This window comes from Oryctolagus cuniculus, chromosome 7, assembly GCF_051225735.1.
Source record: "Oryctolagus cuniculus isolate XC-2025 breed Fujian yellow rabbit chromosome 7, ASM5122573v1, whole genome shotgun sequence".
NCBI lineage: Eukaryota > Metazoa > Chordata > Mammalia > Lagomorpha > Leporidae > Oryctolagus > Oryctolagus cuniculus.
Genome location: NC_142873.1, coordinates 20,109,520 through 20,135,643, shown reverse-complemented (window position 1 = coordinate 20,135,643; position 26,124 = coordinate 20,109,520). Strand labels below are relative to the sequence as shown.

General features: G+C 43.2%; 1 protein-coding gene across 2 annotated transcripts in view; it reads left to right on the top strand.

Moving 5' to 3' along the window:
- The window catches only part of DPP6 (dipeptidyl peptidase like 6), a 1,254,484-nt gene that overhangs the window by 142,261 nt on the left and 1,086,099 nt on the right, over positions 1-26,124 (top strand). The window contains exon 1 of one of the 2 annotated variants that reach the window (XM_051857105.3): positions 13,822-14,436. The exons of the other annotated variant lie outside the window; for it this stretch is intronic. Coding sequence (XP_051713065.3) covers positions 14,386-14,436 — 51 coding nt within the window. The 5' untranslated portion in view covers positions 13,822-14,385. Of the gene's footprint in view, positions 1-13,821; positions 14,437-26,124 lie in introns of those variants that run through there. 2 annotated transcript variants of the gene reach the window in all.

Below are 26,124 nucleotides of genomic sequence, written 5' to 3'. Positions count from 1 at the left end.
TGGTTGTCAGTTTTTTGTTTTTTTAAGACTTGGGCTAAGTCTCTCCATTCTCTCCTATCCTGTGAGTTTCTAGTGAGAAATCAGCTGTGAGTCTAATTGGAGACCCTCTAAGTAATCTGGCATTTCTCTTGTGCATATTTTAGAATGGTTTCCTTCTGTTTGTTGAAGATCTGACTACAGTGTGTCAAGGTGAAGATCATTTCTGTTCATGTCTTTCAGAAATTCTATGTGCTTTCTGTAATTGGATGTCCCTTTCTTTCTCCAAATTAGGGAATTTTTCTGCTATTATTTTACTTAATAGACCTTTTAATCCATTCTCTCTTTCCCCTTTTTCAGGAATTCCTAAGACCTGTATGTTCAGTCATTTGATGGTATCCCACAAGTCTTCAACACTGTTTTTAATTTTTCTAATTTCTTATTTTTATTTTTTGAGGTATTTCCAAAGACTTGCCTTCTAGCTTGGATATCATTTCTTCTGCCTCAACAAGTCTGTTGTTAAGGCTTTCTACTGTATTTTTATTTGACATATTGAATTCCTCATTTCTAATGTTTCAGTTTGAGTTCTCTTCAAAATATCTACGTCCTGGGAAAGATTTTCATTCAAGTCATGTTTGAATTTCTTTAACTCATGAATTTGTTTCTGAGTAATTCTATGATCATTCTTTTAAATTCCTTTTCTTGTATTTATCAGTCTTCTCATCTTCACATTCTAATATTGAAGTGTTGTTGTGTTCATTTGTGGAAGTCATGTTGTCTTCCTTGTTAATATTTCTTGTATTTCCCCATTTATTATTAGGCATTTTTGGAAACACTTGTTAGTTTTCTCCACTGATGGGTTTTAACTTTGAACTATGCCTCTGTGGCTTAGTGGTGTATCTGCTACTTCAGTGAATACCCAGAGGTGTGTTTAGGATGGGGCCAGGTAACTCTGATTAGTGCTCAAGTGTGGTGAGAATCTAGGGTGATACTCAATTTGGGCATAATAGATCTCTATTCTCAGCAGGGGCAGATTAGGATCATTACTGTTGGTGTAACCCCAACCTCACTTCCTCTCTTCCAATGTGATCAATGCCTGGAGTTGGCCCACAGTTGGTGCAGCTCTCACTTAGGCTGGTGAACTGCACAAAAGTTCTGTGCAGTCCTCAGTTGGAGCACAGAACTCTATGCAATGACCCACCCCTGGCAGTCACACCAAATGGTGCAGTCACAGGATTCCCACAGTCATAGTGCACAAGGCTCCCACAGTCACGGGGTACAGAGAATCCCCTCTCTGCCCCATGAGCATGCCCTGTCCATGGATAGAGCAGAGACATCTCCAGAGTCAGCTGCCTGTGGGTGCTCTGCCTTGGCAGTCTGATCCCCAGTGAGCCTGTGATAGGTGGAGAAGATGGGGGTACCTCACACTCTTAAGTGAGTGCCCAACCCCCTGTCAACTCTTCCAGCCAGACTCAAAGTCAAAGGGAAACACAGATTTTTCCCTCTGGTAATATCTGCCCAGGTGCCTGAGAGTTGCTGCTACTTGTGTCAATACAGTGCCTTCTCCCTGCTGGCTGCCGGGCACCCTCATTCTCAGAGCCTGGCATCTTCTCCAGCCCCCAGCTGTGGGATTCATTTGTGGTTTCCCTGGCTTGTTGCTGCTCATCCACACATTCCACATCACTCCACGGTGTCTCTTCTCTCTGTAGAGTTTCCACTGCAAACTGCTCTCCAACTCTCCTCTGGGGTACCCTTCCTCCACTCTTCTTCTGCTATCTTCCCCTAGTCAGAATCAGCACGTCTTTTCCTGATTCAGCCATCTTGGGATCATGATAAACGCAATTTTAATACTCAAAGAATGCAAATGTTCAGTGTTGGCACATAATGCAAGCTATAAGTACATAGAACTTGGAGCCCTGTTGATAGGGGGCTTTTTTCTAGGCGTGGAAGCCATGAAGACCCTTCTTGGGTGTGGATGAGTGAAGGTATGGCAGATGGAGAGGAATTAACTTAGTAAGGAATGCATTGGTGAAGGGAACGCTGTCCCATGAAATGGCAGATTGGTGCTGTGTACAGATACACTGTCAAGGTTATCCAGAAAAGGTGGGATGCATAACAGAGCCTCCAACCAAGTGAAGACTTGAAGGGTTTAGATTATAAAGATGGGAAGATAGGGAGAGAAAGGACTAATGTTTGCTGATTTCCACATAGCAGCTAACAGGTTGGAAATCTGCTCAGGCTCAGAATCCACAATTGATTAGAGGTTCTGAGAAACACTCCAGGGTTCAACTCAGAGCCCCCAAAGGACTACACAGTAAGAGAAAGACCTGGAGATGATCATCCCTCAAGACTGAAGCTGCGACTCATGACCTCAGCTCCTCTACTCTCTGCTGACTGCCTGTGAGAAGCAAAAGTGAGTCCACTCCAGAGAGAGACACAGCATGGAGTGCTTCAGGTCGTGACTACAAAGTCAAAGGCTGCCAAGAGACAAGATCTGAATGACTGAACACACCACACTCCATAAATACAGGGTAACAGAAGACCCAAAGAGAAGTTACCAGACTTGGACTTCAACATACATGTATGTTATGTGTTTTTAAAACATAGGGTAAAATGGAGAATATTACCATGTACTGGAAAAGAATAAAAGGAATCAAATGGAAACATCAGAATTTTAAAAAATAAGAACTCAGTGGATAATTTTAATTGCATATTAACAGCTGAAGAAAGGATAAGTAATAAAAGTTGATGGTTACAGATAGAAAATATAGAAAAGAATAAAAAATATACATATTAAAAACATCTAACTAGGGGTAAGGCTCCAAAAGGAGAGAATACAGAAAATACTTTCAAAAATAACAGAAAAATCAAGCACATTGAAAAACCAATATGGACTTTGTATTAAAATAAACACTACATATCTAAGGACTTCATAATAAAATTTCTGAAAATTGAAGACAATGGAGAATCTGAGAATCTGTTATACTGTGCATTACTTTCCAAAGAGAATAATAACTCTGGGAACAGACTCAACACAGGGGAAGGCAGAAGACAAAGCAATGTCATAGTTAAGCGCAATGAGAGCATAAACACAGCCTAGAACCTCTTATACTCTATTTTCCTTCAAAAACAAAGGCAAAATGAGGACGTATTCTGGAAAAGAAAAACCCAGAAAATCTGTCACTAGTAAACTGCAATATAGGGAGCACTGAAGAACATATATTATCAAAGGCACATGATCTGGGGCTGGCACTGTGGCGTAGCAGGTAAAGCCACCTGTAGCACGGCATCCCATATGGGCGCTGGTTCGAGACCCGGCTGCTCCTCTTCCAATCCAGCTCTCTGCTATGGCCTGGGAAAGCAGCAGAAGATAACCCAAGTCCTTGGCCCCCCTGCACCCACATGGGAGACCCAGAGGAAGCTCCTGGCTCCTGCTTTGGATAGGTGCAGCTCTGGCCAACACTGTCATCTGGGGAGTGAATCAGCAAATGGAAGACCTCTCTCTCTTTCTGCCTCTGCCTCTTTGTAACTCTGTCTTTCAAATAAATAAATAAAATATTTAAGAAAAATTTTTAAAGAATGAAAAGAATATATATACATATATGTTGGTAAATCGAGATGACTATTGAGCATACAAAATAATAATTAGAAAAAAGGAACCTGTATAAATAATTCATGATAAACAATAGTATTAAAAACAGAATTTCATTAAATGACACTTGATTATTCAAAGTTCCTTATTACTTGAGTAGCTGCAAATGTATTAGTAGAATTATCACTTAAAGAATCTAAATTAATATAATTATCAGTTTATTATACTAGTTATGTTAGTTAAGGGCATATTTTGAACTTGTTGGGTAAACATTGAAGGAGTAGTGATAAGAATCATTTAATGATGAGCTAAGTGAAAGAAAATTTATCAACAAAAATACTAAAGCCAGAAATAAAAAAAATTATATGAATATAAAATTAACAAGACAGTTGAATGAAATGCTAACATATCAGTAATTGTATTAATATAAATGAATTAATATTCAAGTTAAAAGGGAATATTTCTTATACTATATTAGCAAATAAACATATGCATCTCACATCAAAAAATGCCTAAAATATGAAGACAAAACAAGCTGAAAATAAAATGTTTTCAAAAATACAAGCAAACAGCAAAGAAAATAAAGCTGGTATATATAATCTTGAAAAAGACCTTAAAAGGCAAGAGTGATGCATTTTTAAACATATTAGTGGCATTTCATAAGGACTAAAAGTGACAAGATTTTGCAGTCTTAATTTAGTATGTCTCTAATATACTATAGCTTCAAAATATATAAAGCAAACATGGACAAAATTAAAAGGTATATAAGTCTATAATCTTATATTTTACCACAACTTTTTGAGTAACTGAAAGAATAGCCAAAAAAAAAAAAAAATACGGAATACTTGAAAAGCACAAGGACACACTTCTAAGTGCTACTAGGAATCAGGTAGTGGCTGTCTTGGGGGAGAGAAGGGATTTTGTAACTGGAAGGGTGCATCAAGAAAGCCTCTGAAAAGCCTCCAGGGTTCTGTTTTTTGATCTGGTTGTGAATGCATGGAGGCATCCACTTTGTGAGAATTCATTAAGACAAATACTTATGACTTATGCACTTCTCAGAGTATGTTGTACTTCAACAAAATAGTCTAGCTTTTTTATTTTTTTAAATGGGTATTCATATAAAGAGAACAGATTTCATGAAGTTCACAGATATAATTCTAATAATTTAATACTTTCCTCCTTCTTCCTTTTTTTTTTTTATTTTTTGTGATAACATTTGAAATCTACTTTATAGGCACAGGCTGAATGCTCCACCATTTATAGTTCAACAAATACAAAGTAAAAAGATCTTTATTCAGCAGGAATATAGTCAAATCCTAAGATGTCAGTTTCATTCATATACATTACATTTTTGTAGTCTATATATTATTAAATATATTTTGTGGTCTATATATTAGCTCCCAGTTTGTTTTTGTTTTTAAAGAGAGAGAAGAGAAGGGAGACTAAAGCAAAAACATGTAAAAAAAAAAAAATCCCTGTATAAGGAGTGAGTGCATGAGTACAACATTGAATAAAGCTAATGAATGTAGTTAACCTGGGGCAGAGGGTGGGTGGGAGTTAGGGAAGGGAAAAGAAAAAGAGAAGGAAAGGAAATGAGGAAAAAAAATAAAAGATAAAAGGAAAGAGACAAAAACAGAGTGGTTAGAAATGAGCTAGAGAAATAAGTAAACATAGCATGTCTCTAAGGCCCTGAAAAATTGGATTTCTTCTCTAATAACAATGGAATCCAGAGAACAGGGTTTTGTTGTGATGTGATAAGATGTGTAGTTTGAATATTTCCAGCTGAAAGCATTGAAGAAAGGGAAAAGTAGCTACAGGTGCATGATATGCTAACAGTGGTCCAGCACAAGGAGGAGATGGCTGCCTGGGTTTCAGGATTGCTGGTGGAATTTGAGAAAAGAGTCAGCACAGGAAATGCTGGGGGAGCTCCAGGAGTGGATACTGCCACAGACTTGCTGAGACAGACAGGCATCAAACATGGCACTGTGCTTAGAATACCACCCCAAGTTTTCCAGGCTCCAAAATGCTGGAAGAAATCTTGTAAACACATTTTACTTTTCCATAAATCTTTCTTCAAAAAAAGCAATTGCTTTATTGACTAGTTAGGACCTCTTGGTATTCTAGCTTGGTAACACTATTTTATGCATTAGTTGTTTTAACAGGTATGTCCTGTTCTTTCTGAGTTCATTGTTATCTCATTTGAACCAGAATTTTGCATGTATTTTATAGAGATGGGCTAATAGTCCCTGATATATTGGTAGACAGTAATTAAATTTTAAAAATATGTTGTCTATTGTTATTTTTTGTTTTTTGAAAGACATATACACAGCTTTTGATTCATTTATTGATTGTGCCATCTTATGGGAAAATTAACAATGTTTATGTGTGCATTTTCTTTTTTTCTTTTTTGACAGGCAGAGTGGACAGTGAGAGAGAGAGAGAGAGAGAGAGAGGTCTTCCTTTGCCGTTGGTTCATCCTCCAATGGCCGCCGCGCTGATCCGATGGCAGGAGCCAGGTGCTTCTCCTGGTCTCCTATGGGGTGCAGGGCCCAAGCACTTGGGCCATCCTCCACTGCACTCCCTGGCCACAGCAGAGAGCTGGCCTGGAAGAGGGGCAACCGGGACAGAATCCGGCGCCCCGACCGGGACTAGAACCCGATGTGCCTGCGCTGCAAAGCGGAGGATTAGCCTAGTGAGCCGCGGCACCAGCCATGTGTGCATTTTCAAGTTTCTTTCTTTGAATGATTTATGTCAAAATTAGATCATTTTAAGCTGTTTGTGATAGGCCTGTTACATGCAAATTTTATTCTAAGCAAATTAAAATTTCCCTCTTAAATTTTCTATGTATATTACTTTCATATTAATTTCTAAGTATTTGGTCATTTCTCTTCTTTCAAAGATTCCATAGTAGTCATAAATTATATATTATGCTCTATTGTTTGTGTAAAATAGATATGTAAAGGAACTCCATGTTGTCCAAATACACTAGAATTCTCACACACCTAACTGCTTATATTTTCTAGTAATTTACTTACAAAGCTTCTTTTTACAATCTTATGTAAAGAAGAGAATATCAATAGTCAATAGTTTCACACTTATTATTCTTCCTTAAGGCTTTTATTTATTTATTTTCCATTTAGGCATTTTATTCACATGTATGCATAATATCCCTAAACAAAAATGCCAAGATTTCCCCTCCTGTATGTTTTTGTCTTGCTCCTTCATGGTCAGCAATGCCAGCTGTCAGTAGAATGAAACCAAATTGGGGAATGGGAGAAGACTGTTCTGTCGTTGCCTCAGTCTTTCAGTTGGATGACAGATCTGGAACTGACTACTCCACACTCGCTTATCCTGCTTGTGGTGTTGACAGCTTCCTCAGTGCTGTGACTATCAATGACTTCAAATTTTCCAATGCCACCCTGCTCCACCATCAGATGATGACTTTGGGGCATGGCCTAATTAGAACCCCGCCCTTGCCTCTCTTTTTGTCATCACTGATGCCCTTGAGGCATTAGTAGGCCGTTCATGCCCACCATTATGGAGGTGCAGAAAGGTGCCATAAAGAGCAAGAATAAATTTGACACCCACAAAATTCTACCCAATTAGAATAAGGACACCGAGAAGTCAAAATAACTATGTATTGGCCTAGGGTACTGACATGTAGCATGATTAGACATGGGTAGCTTGAACTCCATCCTCTGTTCCTCATCTTATAACTGGGGTATGTAGCAGAACAAACTTGTTAATATTCAGAGACAAATATGAGGAAGGAGAAGACACAATGAGCTTGAACCCTATATGCATGTATTTTGTGATCTCAGTGAACCAAGGAAATAACTATTAAATTGAGGGATACCCGACATAGAGATTAACTTTAATAAAGTTCTTGATGCTTAGTCTACTCTTAGTTAGGAAAACATCACCAAGATTAAAGCCTTTTAAAAATGTAGGGTCTTTTTATAATGTTTATACTTGGGATTTCTCTGATATAGTTTTAATCAATGGGACAATGTGTCTAGGTTTAAAAAGAAGTATTTATTTAAATAGTTATAATTTCAATTTAGGTTGAAAGGGTCATGGAAGACAGGTAGTGGCACAAATGCCTCTTCATTGTTTTGTTTATTTAAGAAGTGTGAATTGGACACCTGCTATCCATCAACGTTCGAGAGCAAAAGCATGTAAAGAAAAGTATGAGCGCATATGCTTACAATTTGCCATGGCAAAGCAGACATGTAAATAAATACTGTGGTCAGTTGTTGAAAGTGCTATTCCAGCCACAAGAGGATGGTTGCTTGTATGACCAGCATTGCCATTCTAGTGTTACTTTACCACCGAGATGATACGACATTTCATTTCCATCTCTTGGTCACGTCCGAGTGCTTTGTTGTGAAGGAAGAGAAACATGTCAGATGTGAGCAGCGGTGACACTAGATTTGTTAGTTTTACATGGATGATCTATAAATGAGTTTTCTCTAATCCCTCATGCCTACCAAGATGCCCATATCCTTGTCATTCCAACTCAGAATTAGCACAGGAACTTCCTAGTTGTTGTTGTTTTGATTTTTTTTTTATTTGACAGGTAGAATTATAGACAGTGAGAGAGACAGAGAGAAAGGTCTTCCTTCTGTTGGTTCACTCCCCAAATGGCCGCTATGGCCGGCGCTGGGCCGATCTGAAGCCAGGAGCCAGGTGCTTCCTCCTGGTCTCCCATGTGGATGCAGGGCCCAAGCACTTGGGCCATCCTCCACTGCACTCCCGGGCCACAGCAGAGAGCTGGACTGGAAGAGGAGCAACCGGGACTAGAACCCGGCGCCCATATGGGATGCAAGCACCGCAGGCGGAGGATTAACCAAGTGAGCCACGGCACAGGCCCCAGAACTTCCTAGTTGTTTTGTCTGGCTCTGCCTGTTTGCCTTTGGAGGGAAGATTAGAGGAGAAGACATTTCAGTTTTCAAAACATGGGTCTGCCTGTATGTATTTCCACCTGGGCAGCCTTGGCCTTATTTCCATAGGGAATGACTTAGAGGACTCTTCTCTGGTCTCCTTGTGTCTTTCCACTCTCCCCCATCACCCGCCCCTGCTCCCATGTGTTGGTATTCTGAACAACTCTGGAAGCACTCTGTAGGCACTCCATTCCTCTGGCTCCACATCTCTAATAACAAGTTTAGATTGGTTCTACAAGGTCCATTTCAGGTATTTTAGCATTCTTTGACATTTTCTCAAAGACCACTCAAGCTCTATCATATATAATCCTATGTTTATAGTATGACTGTTGTCATTAGTATTGTGAATTATGAAAGTTCCCACCAGATACTGTGAAATCCTTGAAGATAAGGATGTTTTCAGTAATGAAACCTATCACATATCACCACATTTGGTTTACCATTAATGCCACAAAACATTATAATTCGCCCAATTTATGAATGGATGATGGTGAAAAGATAAAACAAAGTGTCGTATCTTTTCTCTAAGCCAGTATCATACCTGTGTATTTTGTAAAATAAACACTGATCTCATATTTTCCTAGTAGATCTATTCCAGAAAAGCTATGAATAAATTAAATCATAGAGAATGGTGTTTTCAGTGCAGTAGGAAAGTCACACTTCAAAGAATGCAAGTAATGAATTTTTCCATGTAAAAGAATAGCTTGCAACAAGAACAACCACTCTCTTCCCATGCTGCCTTGATTTTCATTTTATAAATTGGGAATTTCCTAGGTGGCTTTTATAAACTGGGGATTTCATAGGTAGAGCTCACCTAAGTAAAGGTTTTCATACAATTAGACTTCTAGTGATAAGTACAACAGAAAAGAAAACTGATGAAATGACACAAGGAATCCATTCGTGTGTTGTAAATATTACTTAATGTCAAATGTGTAACTGAACATTTTGCCAGAGTCTCAACTTAAATCATAGCTACTTTATTCAAAGCCGTTACTAATGCCAGCAATCCATAAATTAAAGAGAGCAGAGGGACAGACAAAACTAATGACTGCATTTTGGCAGGTTTGAAGTGAGCCTGCCAGAGTGAACTGAATGTCAATACTACACAGGAATAAAGTGGGCCTGGAAGCTACAAAACACAGCAGATCCTGATTGCCCAAACCTAACAGGAACACCTTGGGGAAAATCATAGGATAAACATGCTCTTCTTGTACACTGAAAAGAAAACAGGGCCGGCGCCGCGACTCACTAGGCTAATCCTCCGCCTTGCGGCGCCGGCACACCCAGTTCTAGTCCTGGTCGGGGCACTGGATTCTGTCCCAGTTGCCCCTCTTCCAGGCAGCTCTCTGCTGTGGCCAGGGAGTGCAGTGGAGGATGGCCCAGGTACTTGGGCCCTGCACCCCATGGGAAACCAGAATAAGTACCTGGCTCCTGCCATCAGATCAGTGCAGTGCGCCGGCCGCAGCACGCCAGCCGTGGCAGCCATTGGAGGGTGAACCAACGGCAAAGGAAGACCTTTCTCTCTGTCTCTCTCTCTCACTGTCCACTCTGCCTGTCAAAAAATAAAAAAATAAATAAATAAATAAATAAACAGCAAATGCAACTGCAGAAACTAGAGAGAGGAGTCAACACTTGATAATTACAGTACTACATGTGTGGTCCTATGCATCACATTGGAAAAAAGAAACATTTTGTGTATAGGTTGGGGAGACAAATTCTGAGAGCTATTCTATTGTAAAACATTTCCAAATCAGAAATCACAAAGTCTGATACTGAAACTTAATATGGAAGTTGAGAATCACCCTATTTTAAGCATTTTCTTATGCTCTTTCTTCCCAGTGTTCTACATTGCCAATGACTTGAACTGCAAGTGCATGAACTGCAAGTAATAAATAAGCACTACTCGAACAGTCAGAATTTCTTTGAGCGTGTATGCCTTATCATATCCCCATTTTGTGCCTGTTTTTTTTCCTTTAAACTTCGTATTTCTTGTAAGTTTTTTGACCAGAAGCAGGATAGAAATAGAAGACATAAATTTCAGGCATGTACTAGGGTACTTCAAAAAGTTCGTGGAAAATGAAATTAAGAGTTTTTTGATTGAAAACTTTTTTTGGTAAAGATTTGAAGAGAGAGCCGGTGCCGCGGCTCACTAGGCTAATCCTCCGCCTTGCGGCGCCGGCACACTGGGTTCTAGTCCCGGTCGGGGCGCCGGATTCTGTCCCGGTTGCCCCTCTTCCAGGCCAGCTCTCTGCTGTGGCCAGGGAATGCAGTGGAGGATGGCCCAAGTGCTTGGGCCCTGCACCCCATGGGAGACCAGGAGAAGCACCTGGCTCCTGCCTTTGGATCAGTGCGGTGCGCTGGTCGGTCGCAGTGCACCGGCTGCGGTGGCCATTGGAGGGTGAACCAATGACAAAAGGAAGACCTTTCTCTCTGTCTCTCTCTCTCAATGTCCACTCTGCCTGTCAAAAAGAAAATAAAATAAAAAAAATAAAAAATTAAAGATTTGAAGAGAGAGAAAGAGAAGGAGAAAGAGAAAGAGATCTTGCATCCTCTGGTTCACTCCCCAAAAGACTGCAACGAAAAGTTGGGGTGGTGCCAGGCCCAAGCCAGGAGCCTAGAGCCTCATCTGGGTCTCCCACATGGGTGCAGAGGCCCAAGAACTTGGACCACCTTCCACTGCTTTCCCAGGCACATTAACAGGGAGCTGGATTGGAAGTGGAGCAGCTTGGATGTGAACCTGCACCCAAATGGCATGCCAGCGCTGGAGGCGGCGGCTTAATTTTCCATGCTACAGCGCTTGTTCCTGATTGAAAACTTTGAAATCTGTGAGTAACTTCCTCAAAATATGCATTTCTCACAAACTTTTTGAAGTTGCAAAAACTGTTTAAAATCCACATATAGGTTTTCTCATAATATGCATTTTCCATGAATTTTTGGAAGCTGCAAAGATTATTTGACATCCATGCATGACTTTTTCATAGTAAACATTTTCTGTGAAGTTTTGGAAGTACCCTCATAGTTGGGCATATGGCTGTCGTTTTAGGAGAAAACATTCAATCTATGAACAAGGTGATTTAGTTTATTAACGTAAAGGTCTATTCCATATTTTTCTATGGGCCATTTAATAGAAGCTATAAAGAAGGAAGGTCAAAAATTATGCTGTTTCCTTGATTTTTACCTTTCTCCCCCTCATGTTGTGTGATGATACAAGAAAAGGCAGTGGGGGGAGCAGTCAAAGGCCCATTCTTGGAAGAAGATTCCCAGTGAATTAATATCACTTCAAAAAAAAAAAAGAATTAGAACAAATTTAATGTAACTTAAAACAGTTTTGGTTGGCAATATTTTCTGTCCAGGTTTAGTCTAAAGTTGAACAGTCTAAGAATAACAGTGTTGAATGTGCATTTGTAGGGCTTTTGAAGTCAGTTTGTGCCACCCCAAATGCATCACTAAAACTCTAACCCCCAAAGTTTAGGTGGTTAGAGGTGGGGTGTTTGGGGATGATTAGGCCTTGCGGGCAAAGGCCGCATGGCTAGGATTTAGTGCCCTTCTAAACGCACCCCTGCCAGCTCTCAGCCTGTGAAGACACCGTGAGCAGGCTGTGTCTAGGAACCAGAAAGCGGACCTCACAAGACCAGCTGGACCTCCAGCCTCTACAGCCGTCAGAAATAAATGTCTGGGGCTCCTGAGGCAGCCAGTCGATGGCATTTGGTTGTAGCAGCTGGCATGGACTAGTTAACAAGCCTGCCTCAGGAGGACCCCTGGCGTGTCTATTACATTCTAGGCAAATCATAGCCATGTTTCTTTAAAAGCTGATTTTGAAGCCAAATGCAACCCAAATCATATATGAGGGAACTTCAAAAAGTTCATGGAAAAAAGGAAGGAAGCGGGAGAAAGAAAGATAAGTAATTGTAAATCTATGCTGTTTATATTAATATCACATTAACATGAGAGTTTAGTGATTATCATGCTTTTGTTATGAGAGTCGAACGTATTAATAAATTTCTTAAAGTTCATGAACAACAATTAAAAATAAGTTTTTGTATGAAAAATTTTTGAAATCCACGCAGTTTTTTATAATATGCATCTTCCATGAACTTTTTGAAAACCCCACCTATAATATACTAAATGCATGCTTACGGGTAAGGCGCATAATTTACATGTCATCACTAACAATTCCTCAGAACGTTCTGCTTTGTGAGTTCCAAAGTGGCCTGTTAGCCCTTTTTATACAGAGATTTTCTGGGAATGTAAAAAACGTTAAAGATTCCCAAATCCCTCCTAGAATCTCTCCGACTGCTGCCCCACCCTTCGCAGGGAAGAGTGCGCTTTTCACACACGCCACACACACGCACGTGCGCGCGCACACGCGCGACTGTGAGTTCACGCCCGCATCCGTCTGTGTCTGCTGCACCAGGTCCTCCAGATCTGGCTTGGGAGCTGGCTGTGAGGGTCTGCAAATGAACTTGACCACCCAGTGCGTGCTCGCTCCTGGGAGCGCGCGGCCCTGTGCAGCCCCCGGCGCAAAGCTGCGGTTGTGCCTGATTCAAAACAGCGTCCAGCAAGGTGGCGACCGGAAAAGCCAGGGCGTGGTCACTGGGCAACCAGCCGCCTGGGGTAGAGGGTGGAGAAACCCGCCTTGGGGCCTGGGCCCCTGAGAATGCCCCTTCCCCCTGGGGGATTCCCAGGCTTGGACTGTTGGGGAGCGGCTGGGATCCGATCCCGGCAGGCAAGGGAGAAGGAGCCCAAGAAACAAAGCCGCCCGGGGGACCGCGACGGGGGGCGGAGGCCTGGAGGACGGTGCAGCCTGTGACGCCAGGTGTGCTGCGAGGAGGGCGGCCTGCCAGCCCGCTCCGCCGGACCCCAGCAGAGCTGTTCTGGGCCCTGGAAGCTGCCGCGGTGGCGAATGGGGAGGCAGAGCGCAAGCCTGGAGACGCAGCGCGCGTGTCCCATAGTAACCCGAAACAACATTATTTATAAGCTGCCACCCCCAGCTCCCCCGCCACCTCCCCGCGGGTTCCTTCGCCAGACTGGCACCGTGCCGTCTCGCTCTCCCCTGCCTTGCCCACCCTCTCCCAGGCGCAGCCACGGAGCGCTTCGCAGACGATCAATAGTTAACACCGGGCAAGCAGCAGGCGGCGGCTCCACCCGCGGCAGTCCCCGTAGCGCCTGTTTGTAAAAAGCGGAGCGTGCTTGCGCCGCGCGCGTGCACCTGCCCGAGCAGGGGTGCGTGGGGAGGGGTTCCCGGCTCTGCCAGTACCGTTGTCGGGGGCGGAGGGGGGGGCTTGCTTAACCTTGATGCTGTCCGAGGCTTTTGTGGTCTAGCTCAGTTCAGGCGGAGCACCCTGCGTGCGCGCGGGCACACACACACACGCGCACACACACACCGCCCGGCGGGCTCCCCGCCCTGAGGGACAAGTGCGGCGCCCGCGGCACCTCGCGCCGTCAGCCGGGGCCGCGCCGCCCAGTGTCCCCGCGTGCGCCCCGCGCGCCTGCTGCGCCGCTGCCCTGGCGGTGTGGACGGCGATCGCGGCGGACACGCACGCTGTCTGATCTTGTTCTCGCCGCTCGCTTGCTCCGCTCCCGGCTTTTTTGTTGGAAGCAACCCCCCCACCCCCGGCTTCTTTCTTTCCCCCCACCCCCTTATTGGAGGCAGCCAAAAAGAGTTGATTGCTTATAGGGATCAGCTGGCGAGCGGAGCGGGGCAGGGGTGAGCCGGGGCTGGGAGCAACCCTGGAAGATTTTTTTTTTTTTCTTCTTCAAAAAGCCATCCCCACCCAGTCATCAGCCAGTGCCATCACTACTTTAATCTTCGCCAGGACAATGGATTAAGTTACTGTTCCCTGGGCCAGAAGTCGAATTCGGACTTGGGGCAAGATGAAGGAAAAGGCGATGATCAAGACGGCTAAGATGCAGGGGAACGTGATGGTGAGTGTTGGCGGCCGGGGCGCGGGCGCTCGTGAGGAGGGTCTGTCCTCCGGGGTCCCGAGCCGCCTGGGAATGGCAGCCACCCCCGTGGCCGTGCGCGCGGCGGCGCTCCCACCGCGTCCGACCTGAACGCACCCGGAGGCGCACCGGGTGCGGAGGAGCAGGCATTTATTTTGCCAGTCGCAACTTCTTTGCGGTCGCTTTGCTTTGGGCATGTGGCTTTGTGTGTCTGGACGCGCGCGGGGTGGGTTGTGCGAGGTGAGGAAGGGGCTGCCTGTGGACCAGCCTTCTCCAGCCGCGTGTGTGCCCAGCAGATCCCTAGGTCTGTTCTCGCAGAAAAGGAGAGAGAGAGAGAGAGAGAGAGAGAGAGAGAGAGAGAGAGAGAGATCGCTTCGGTTAGGGAAGGTCCACCCGGTGGATGCCCGCGCCGGCCTCGGGTTTGCAAGTCCCCAGAGCTGAGACCTGTTGGGGTTTGCCAAGCGCCCGGCTTTCTCCCCCAGCGGCCGACATCGCGGCCACTGCCACCCATCGGGCGGGGCCCTGCTACCCGGGGTTTCGGAAAGATGACTTCCCCTGAGGGTTGACTGTGCCAGACAGGGTAATGATGGCACGTATGTCCCCCAAGAATAACCATGCGCTGGGGAGACATTGCTGGTCCGCGGGAGGCTTGGGGCTGCAGGCCAGGGGACATCTCAGCATGGACAAGTTTGCTAACTTGAGAACCCTGTGTCCCGCCTCCCCAGTGAGCCAAGCCCCCCTAGCCTGCCCCACGCAGGGCCGCTGGTCCTAGGCGGACCTGCTCTCCTGATTTCAGCAGCCCCAGGCCTGTCGCCGAGGGGTCAGGGGGCTGGAATCTCCTGGCGAGGACGAGGAGGTTGCCATCTTGTTCTGTTGAAATTGTGTGCCTGCCTGTGTTTACTTGGGCCATGTGTTAACCCTTTAGGGGTTGGTGTGGGATGCTTAGCCAGAAACCCCTGGTGTTGTGCTGCTCAGGGGTAGTTTTTGTCTGAGGGAGAGACGAGGAGATGGGGGCTGACGCGTTACTTCTGATGGTTCAGCAGGAGAGAATACTTTCAGTGGGTCTGGAGTTGTTTACAAAAGTGGGTTGGATCTGGGAGTGGGAAGAGTGTGGGAGAGCCCTTCCGTGGCCCATTTCTGCCCCTTCAGACAGAAAGGGACAAGAACTGAGAATTATTTTAATTGAACAAATATCTGGCTGGTTAGCCACACCCTCAGCAAGGCACCTGTTGCCTGCCACAGAGGAGTGCCTTGGAACTGGACTTTTGGGTTGAGGTGTGGGCTGCTCCAGTCAAATCAGCTCTCAGAAGTCCTTGTTCCAGGCCTTCTGCAGCCTGTGGGGTCTCCAGCTGTTGGCTGCTGTGTAAAACTGCATTTTTTAAAACTAATTTCTCTACCCTGTTTTTTTAGCCATTGTGCAGGTCCACATGATTTCTTGTAGGAACAGGGAGCAAATGTGTGTAATATTTTAATTAAATGTCCACCCACACCCGTTATTCTCCTTTTATACTGTGTCATAATGTACTGGTAAAACCTACATATAAGATTGAGGCTGAAGATTAAGATCCATTTTAATTTTACTGATAATGATGAATTATTGATTGCTCATATAAGTATTATCAAAGAAGTGTTTCTACTCATAACTTATATGGTGTAGCATGCTGTAGTAAAATCTTTGTGTTACATGTTTATGCAGACTTTAAGGTCTTCTGTCCCACTATCCCCTTCAAAAATAAAGAATGAAGTGATTGCTAATTCACATGTCTTACGCTCTGAAAAAGGATTTTCTGTGCGATTTTTTATTTATTTATTATTTATTTATTTATTTTAGACCCCTTGCAGTGTCTAATGTTGCTAAGTGTAATTAGAGCTAGTTGAACTGAGCCTAGAAAATTCTACAGCACCAGTATTTTAGGAGTCATCCTTTGGACCACGAGGAAAGTGAGATGCAAGCTTGTTCAACTTTTACATTCGGTCAGTTCTTAAATTGATAATTACAACTCTACAGCCTGGTTTGTGACTTATTAGAAATTTTCTGTTTCTAACAAAATGTGTGTGGCTTCAACTGGGTGATTGTTTCAGACTTACATCATGAATTTGGGATTTATCATCAATTGCATTGGAAGCGTCACTAATCACAGCCTGTCTTGGATGGGATCACTGGCAAACTCCTTGCACTCCCAACTTGATTGGAATTCAGGTGATAGCTTCACATTAAGATGAGGGCTGAATTACTCCGATGGCTGCCAGTTGGGTTGCCGCACATCTGCCTGCTACAAAAAAGTATCAGAATGTTTTGCATTATGCAATATCCGAGCCTCCACATACACACTGGGACACACAGACCAAATCTTAGTTCAGAGTTCTCAGAGCTCTTGGAGCCGTCTGGACTCACATTTGAGGTTTGATATTTAAGAGAGAAAGAGAGAGACAGACACTCTGCACTGTCCAAATGGCCATGGAAATGCCAAATCCACTTAACAGCTCTGCGTGTGAGTTGTTTTTTTAATCCAGTCTCCTCTTGTTTCTGTGCACATTGTGTGAACATCCTGGACCTTGGTCTGTTCTGTCACTGACCCACAAGCACTGTGACAGCAACGTCCTGACTTGACCTTGCCCTGCCACATTGCTTAGTTGAAACGCTAACCTTCTAAAATCTTAATCAGTGGTATCTTCCCCACAGGTTGCTTTAGCAGTATTTCTGATTACAGTTTGAGCGTTAAGCTAAGGCTGTCTTATCGTGTTTTGTGTTAATCAACAAGTAAAAGAAATGCCACCAGAGCAGTCACTTCACAATTTCTATTTTAATTTTTAAGAACAGTCGATTTCATAAGCTACTTGTAGCAAGGCAAGAACTCACAGCCTAACCAGGCGACATTCAGTCTGCCTTTTCAATACCCTGAGAGAGATCAAGTGTTTTTAGTCTCACATCCAATAGGACTTTCAAAAATAATTGTTCGCTCATAAAATCCACACTTGAAAATTCACAGGGAGGCTCACGTGCACACTTTTTCTTCCAGCCTTTTATTGCTCATGTGTTGACTTCTTTATTTAGCAGAGGCATCTGCTCTTGCCATAGGTCCTAGGGTTGATAGAAAATGTTAGCTAAAGACACGACTTCGTCCTCCCCTCCTCTGTCCGCATGAATGTTTCCCAGGTACTGAATTGTCTAATAGACACCGGGCAAAGGTTGCGAATCTTGGGGGCTAGCCCTCGGAGAGGAAATGAGGGTTGACCATGCCATTGTGGGTGGCATCAGAGGACAGTCAGAAATAGACTCACAAGATCAGAGACCTGCAAGATGTGGAGTCACTCGAGAATCCTGTGGATGATTGGCATTGGTTCTGAATGAAAGTTGTGATCTGGGAATTCCCTCTGCAGGCAAGCCACACGTTTCCTGTGGTCATGGAGACTGCTTTTAAAGGTTGTGGTTCACTATTGGGAACTCTCTGTGGTATTATAAGCCTAGGATATTTTCAGGACTTTTTTTTTTTTTTCATTCTCATGTTGGATGAAACCCCTGGATCAAAACTGTCCAAAGTTAAGAGTATTCTTTCAGGCCATTTGAGACTTTGACTGATTCAGTTAAGCCAAACAAGATAACACTCAAGTTGTGATGCTGTACTTATCATCAACCCAGGTGAACATAGGCTCGTGGAGGTTTTTAGCCAGATTATGGGGGCTTGTGTGGAGCACAAACCTCCTATTGCAACATTCATTTGCGAGATGATTTTTGACTTTTAGTGATGCAGTATTTTTCTCCTGTTTGAGGATAATTGGAAAGATTACTCTCATTTCTCTCTAAGGGCTGGCATCTTGGTGGCATAAAATCCTGGATGCTTGTACTAAATATGAGCATATGAGCATGGATTTGAGCATGGATTTCCTTCTCAAAAGGAATCCAAAAACTGCTTCAGACATCACCAGTTTTTGAGAGTTACCACCACGTGTTCTGCTGGTATGATATTTATTTCTCTTTTCTAGTTGTTCAACATCCTTTCATAAAATCATGAGCCCTGTGACTAGACACCTTTGGAAATATTGATTAATCCCATCTGTGCATGGAAAAGATGGCTGGGCATTGGTCTATTTCGCAAAAATTCCTTATAGGATTTATGACTGGGGAGACTTTAATATGTGAACAGCCTGTAAAAGAAAATATACCGTTAACAAAATTTCCCAAAATAAGTTTACAAAGCCAGAAACTGGTGGTCAGCTCAGAATGCTGCATAAAATGTCTTAAAACTTTGAAAGAGAGATCTGTCCTGCAACTCCATAGAGCCCAGTGTAGGATTTTATCTTTTGTGGCTGCTGCGTCTGAGGGCATTTATGAATACACTAAGTTGTATGGTTTCCTGTCCATCAGCACTTTCTACCCCTTCTGTAATTTATCCCAGACACTAATCACATTTCACTAAACTTACTCATCATGTGGACTTTGAAATCTCTGTCCTGTCACCAAGAAATATGGTGCATTCTGAGTTACTGAACCCTATTGTGTTTTTTGTTTTTGTTTTTTTTTTTTTTTTTTTTTGGACAGGCAGAGTGGACAGTGAGAGAGAGAGACAGAAAGGTCTTCCTTTGCCGTTGGTTCACCCTCCAATGGCCGCCGTGGCCGGTGCACCGCGCTGATCCAATGGCAGGAGCCAAGTACTTATCCTGGTCTCCCATGGGGTGTAGGGCCCAAGGACTTGGGCCATCCTCCACTGCACTCCCGGGCCATGGCAGAGAGCTGGCCTGGAAGAGGGGCAACCGGAACAGAATCCGGCGCCCCGACCGGGACTAGAACCCGGTGTGCCAGCACCCCAAGGCGGAGGATTAGCCTAGTGAGCCGCGGCGCCGGCCCTGAACCCTATTGTTACTTCGATGGACAGTGTTGCACAGTAGGCGCATGCAGGGGGGTATTTGCTACCTGAATGGATAGTTGTTTGTTTCCTGACAACTTCTTATCACAGACTGCTTTTGTGAGAAAGCCCCATGATGTTAGTTGTCCACTTCTTTTTCTTTTTCCTTTTAAGAATTCCTTTAAGTTCCAGTGTATCAGATAACATGAGATAATTCCACGTATAGGATATTTTCTACAATTGAAATCATCGTCAATTTAGAGAGTGAATTATTGCCACAATATCATTTTTATTTGAGGAGGTAAATAAATGTACTCCAGATAAATTTTTCTTCTTAATTTATTAATCCAAAATAAATTAAAAAACATGGGAGAGTTTTGTGACCTCTTTTGGTGTTAGAAGGCAATTTTATTTGATTAACAACACCACACTGTAGAAGTCAAGAGCATACCTCGGACCTTGTAAGTCCTGTTTACAGACAGCTAAGAATACAAAAGTAGACAGTACCCATTAGAATTGGCCTTTTAGCATTGTGGCTTTCTGTGAGGATGGGAAAAATGCTTCCATTCCAGACATGAGGTTCTAAAAATTTGTCAATGGCAGTGGCTCTTAGTAATGACAGTACGTTAGAATCAGCTAGAAGGTCTTGAGAACTCCAGGGGTACTGATAGATCTGGTGGATAAATGATACATCATACAGAGCAGAGGATCATTGGTTAAAAGCTTTGCTTTTGACTATGAACTCCCTTCCCCGCACCCTACAACCTGTTTTCCACAACCCCCTTCTCTCTCAGAATTCTGAATTACTGGCACCGAAAAGCAAGCTGGGCATTAATAAGTTTAATTATTATTGTGCAGCCAAGATCTAGAACTACTTGTAAGAGGTGAATTTTAAAAATAAGCCTTGTCATCAAGGGCTAAAAAACGTCATAACATTTATAAAGAGGCCTTTGGAAACTGTGCAGTCAAGAGTGATTTTATGGGTTGTTGGGGAAGCAAACTACATAGAAAGTCAGGTAGAAGGCATAAAATAAAAAGAACAATGAAGGAAAACATACAGGAAGGAGAGAGAAGGAAATGGTTACCAGAGAAAAAGCTGAGGAGGCATGCTGAGTTTCTAATTTAGTGTTCTAACCTCAGTTATAGACGGGAGCCATGGAAAAACAAGAATGTTTGAAGAAACTCAATTGTTCTTTTCTCCTTTTTATTCATGCCCATAAAAGAACAATCTTTTTAACTGCAAGATACTCTATTATTTGTCTGTAGTCCATGAGAAAGTTTATTTCAAACCAAACACAGCAAGTGGAAACCAAGAGGGAATAGAAACAATGTAGCTAACGACAGTGCAGGACCAGCTGAAGTTCTGGAGTTTACAGTGACCGTAAGGCCACCACAAAACGTATCAAACACCAGAGTGAAGGGAAGGGTTTGTTGTCAGGTTGGGGAAGCCCTACAGACTGAGGAGAGGGGATGAGAGAGTAAGAGAGAGAGGAATCAGGAGAGAGAGAACAGGTGTGTTGGAAGCAGGTCCTGTTATACATTTCCCTGGGGTGGGGGGAAGGGCAGGGAAGTAGGAGCAGTGAATCCCATTAGGGTGGGGTGGAGCTGACACCTGTGGTTGGGCCACAAGGGGCTTAGGACCAAAACTTACTGTGCAAGGTGGTGATGGGGGCCAGAGCCTAAGATGGTGTCCAGGCATAGATGGCACCACAGATAAGATGGTACCATTTTACTAATATACCTCCCCCTCTTTTTTTTTTTTTATAAATCAAGTATTGTATGGGATTATATTAGCCCCAAAAGTCCAGGAAGGGTGGAGGGAAAATTATCTGTCTTTAGAGCTATTTCCTGCTGATATGGGAGTGATGAGTTTCTCTTTACTGGCATGGGTTGATGTCTCAAGCCACTGTTTCCAAGGTGGGGAGCTGAGTATACCCTGTAGCAGCATTTGTTTAACTGCCTGGTTAGTGAAGGCTTTGGTTTGTTCCATTATCATCTCTTGCAAACACTTAGACAGACAAGATAGTATAAAAGACAGGGTAAGGATAGCAGCCAATGGTCTTAAGAGTGGCATTAACAAAGTAATGAGAGGATTTCATAGAGGAGTGGAAATGAAGGAGGACCCTTGTGAAGACTGTTTGAAGGAAGTGGTTTGAAGCTAATCCCAACCAAGACTGGGAGAAAGCCGCTCATCTCTTGTGGGTAGAGGGGCTCTCTGTAGAAAAAACTCTGATCATACAACATTAAGTGGGAGAGAGGTCCATCAATACACATAGGTTGGGAGTAAAGAGCCATTGATGTTAGACTAGAAGCTTTGATTACAAAGGAATGAGGCTCCAAGTGGGCTAGATAGGGTTTAGAACAAAAGACAGAGTCATTATTGGAGGACCAAAGAAAGGTGCTGCATTAGCCACGATTAGGTTTTCTGATTGAGAGCCCAATAGAACCGACAGAAGGGGCATGATAATAATCTGGTGCGCTTTAAGGCCTTGCCAGTTATAAGTCTCAGGCCTATCCATCTCTCCACATGGGGTACATCATAAGGGAGGTGTGATGAGGAAGGCACCCTGTTGACTTCCATTACCTGGCTGGCCTGGGAGGAGAGCTGGCCAGGTAAAGGCAGGTGGCATCTCTAACAGGAAATGTACAGCTCTGTCTGCAATGCTACTGCCCCTGCTTGGCCACCCCCTCAGCAGCAGTTGTTACTTTGGAAACTGGGCTGAGTGAAGAGCTTTTCAGCTTAGAGCCAATAAGACCTGTGGCTCTGACCTCAAGTCCTTCAACTCCAGGGCAGTTCCATTTCCAGTGACCTAACTCTGGTGTGGCCGAGCTCTTCATAAGCTGAAGGTGTGGCTTTTCACATTGAAAGCCACTGCAGTGGACTGGCCTGTTGGGTCTCCTTGAGGGCAGCTCACTGCAAAGCAGCCATTAACTGGCCTGCCACCTATCTTTACATTGCTTCTGATGCCTAGCTTTCTCTTCCTCCTGGTTTTTGTTAAAGCAGACCAGAGGAAACCTTTAAGAAGATGCAATCAAGGGGGTGCTCAGTCCCATCTAGCTTATATATATATATATAGAGAGAGAGAGAGAGAGAGAGAGAGTCACAGGCATGTTCTGATAGTGGTTATTCTGTGAGGTATATATATATATAGATAGTCACAGGCATGTTCTTATAGTGGTTATTCTGTGAGGTATATATATATAGTCACAGGCATGTTCTTATAGTGGTTATTCTGTGAGGGAGACATGCCCATGAGGAAAGCTCAGTCCTCACTTTAAAAACTTTATTTCCCTTTGTTTCGTCTGAAAGGGAGATTTTCCCTGTTTACTGTGCCTATAGCAAAGTAAATCTAGCTGTGAAATTATAATTTAAGCTCTCCTTTTGGCTATGCTATTATTACAGAAAACGTTAGCCATCCCTTTTTCCCACCTTACAGAGAATAGAGAAATCAGGGAACAAGTCAGGCTTCCCAGATCACTTACTGACAATAATAATATCAAATGAAAACTTAGCAAGCAATTTCAACCATTAAATAGCAACTTATGCAAACATTTACTGGAAGGTCCAATGCCTTCTATAAATTTTAAAAATACATGTATTCAGCTGGCGCCATGGCTCAATAGGCTAATCCTCTGCCTTGTGCGCTGTCACACTGGGTTCTAGTCTCACTCAGGGCGCTGGAGTCTGTCCTGGTTGCCCCTCTTCCAGGCCAGCTTTCTGCTGTGGCCTGGTAGTGCAGGGGAGGATGGCCGAAGTGCTTGGGTCCTGCACCCCATGGGAGACCAGAATAAGCACCTGGCTCCTGCCTTTGGATCAGCGCCGCAGCTGCCATTGCAGGGTGAACCAACGGCAAAAGGAAGACCTTTCTCTCTGTCTCTCTCTCTCACTATCCACTCTGCCTGTCAAAAAAAAAAAAAAAAAATACATGTATTTGGAAACATCTCTTAAATATCTAACACGTTGTGGCTTGTTTAATCTGCAAACTCATGCACAAACATGTAAAAAGATTTCTAATTTCTTTGTACCACAAATTTAAAACATCTGATACAGAGATTCCTCTAGGGCATGTTAATCAAAAGACATCTTTAAATTTATAAGCAGTCTTTCATCTATAAGCCAGTTAAAAGAGTTCTTAATAAAATTTCCCACGTAGACATACAATATGTATACACATATAACATAACATACAAGATAGACAATAGGGCCGGCGCCACGGCTCACTTGGCTAATCCTCCGCCTGCAGGGCCAGCACACGGGGTTCTAGTTCCGGTCGGGGCGCCGGATTCTGTCCCGGTTGCCCCTCTTCCAGGCCAGCTCTCTGCTGTGGCCAGGTAGTGCAGTGGAGGATGGCCCAGGTGCTTGGGCCCTGCACCTCATGGGAGACCAGGAGAAGCACCTGGCTCCTGGCTTCAGGCTTCAAATCAGCGCCGTGCACCGGTCACAGCAGCCGTTGGGGGGTGAACTAACAGAAAAGGAAGACCTTTCTCTCTGTCTCTCTCTCTTACTGTCAACTCTGCCTGTCAAAAAAAAAAAAAAAAAAAAAGATAGACAATGGAGTAGTTTCTTAAAATCTAACTGCTTTTAAAATTACCAATTGATTCGAATTACTTTCTGCTCTGAGTAACCTCAATTAACCATATTTTCTGGTAGTTGGAACCTGTGGTGCATGATTGGATTCATCTGCTTACGGAGCTTCCCAAAGTACTGAATACAATAGAAGGGGCTGGAAAAAGCCCATCAGAACCTGTAGAACAACAGCTAAACATAGAACCAACAATGCTTTAGTTTAATGAGCAGCAAATCTGATATACAAAACTATGGATGACAAAAGACTTTAAATAGCCATGTTTAAAATTTTGAAATCATTATCCAACAAGAGGCACTTGCTTACTCCACACAGTATTTTCAAAAGCATCTGTAGGATTTTACAAAACATTTATCCCTTTTAGGCCTCTGGGCCTTTCTCATTAAGAGAACCATCCTAGCCAGCGCCGCGGCTCACTAGGCTAATCCTCCGCCTTGCGGCGCAGGCACACGGGGTTCTGTCCCGGTTGCCCCTCTTCCAGGCCAGCTCTCTGCTGTGGCCAGGGAGTGCAGTGGAGGATGGCCCAAGTGCTTGGGCCCTGCACCCCATGGGAGACCAGGAGAAGCACCTGGCTCCTGCCATCGGATCAGCGCGGTGCGCTGACTATAGCGCACCGGTTGCGTCGGCCATTGGAGGGTGAACCAACAGCAAAGGAAGACCTTTCTCTCTGTCTCTCTTTCTCACTGTCCACTCTGCCTGTCAAAAAAAAAAAAAAGAAAAAAAAAAAGAAAAGAAAGAGAGAGAACCATCCTGTTAGTAACACAAGATCATTAGACTTTTTAACTTTTGGATATTTGTAACAGTTTATATTATAGTAACTTAAGATTTAGCGCCACTTCACATCTTGACAGTACCTGTAATATAATCTAAATAGTCTGTATAGTTGGTGTCTCTACAAGATGAGAGACATATATCCTTTGATATTTCCAGGGGCCCAACTGGAAATATTAAAGTCTTTGGACTTTAATTTTTTTGAATGCCTGTCAAGGATGCCAAGAAGTTTTAAAATATCTTGTAGAAATAGAATATCTTAACATTATGACATAATGTAGACTGGATTCCATCACCGTTACAAAGTGATTACTCAAATGCTTTAGAATAAGTATATATTCAAGCAAATCATAACTCCTTTAAAACTCAGTTATTCCTAAATAATACATAGCACAATAGGTTACTCTAACAGTAATCTCTTTGGTCATTCAAAAATTCAGAAATAAAACCTCAAATTTAAGAGCTGGTGCATGAAATCATATCCCATAACTTGGAACAGTTTTAGCAGAATTACAAGTAGGGAAGAAAAAATAGCTTAACGGAGCTGGCTAGAACACCAACAGAAAGTCACTAATTAAACAAAACTATCAAAAGGAGATGCTGCTGTCTTTAAACAGATTTTTAAGACTATTTCAAAATACTAATAGCTTTTGTTTTCCATCTGATGATTTCCTTGATTTACATTTTGAAATCACCCTTTAGAATTCTCCAAATTAAGACAACATTTTCTAAATAACATAACACATCAAATTTTAACCTTAATTACTTTCAAGTAGTTTGAAATATTTTCATATGGACAATTTATGAAAACATGTTAGTAAACTCAAGTAGTTTATCTATAGAATATAAGATGTTAAGAGCACCAATGTTTACATTTAGACACATTTATCTCATTTGACTTTACCCAGTTTACATTTATTTATTTTTTATTTTTTAAAGACTTATTTATTTTTATTTTGAAAGTCAGAGTTACACAGATAGATAAAGAGATGCAGAGAGAGAGGTCTTCCATCCACTGGTTCACTCTCCAATTGGCTGCAATGGCTTGGGCTGTGCCAATCCGAAGCCAGGAGCCTGGAGCTTATTCCAAATCTCCCATGCAGGTGCAGGTGCCCAAGGACTTGGAGCATCTTCTACTGCTTTTCCAGGCCACAGCAGAGAGTTGGGTCAGAAGCAGAGCAGCTGATTCTTGAACCAGTGCCCACAAGGGATGCCAGCACTGCAGACAGCGGCTTTACCTGTTATGCCACATTTCCGCCCCTCCCTCCCCAAGTTTACATTTAGCAATTACACCTGGATTACTGAGGATACCGGTATTAAATATATCTCTATCTGAATTAAGGTCAAAATTACATTTATATTGAATTCTATGCTTTTTATAAAATTCTAGCTATAAATTAGTGACGTTAAACCAGAGATTGAAAAATCTACCTTAGGGGCTATAATAAGTACTGATTATCCATTGCGAC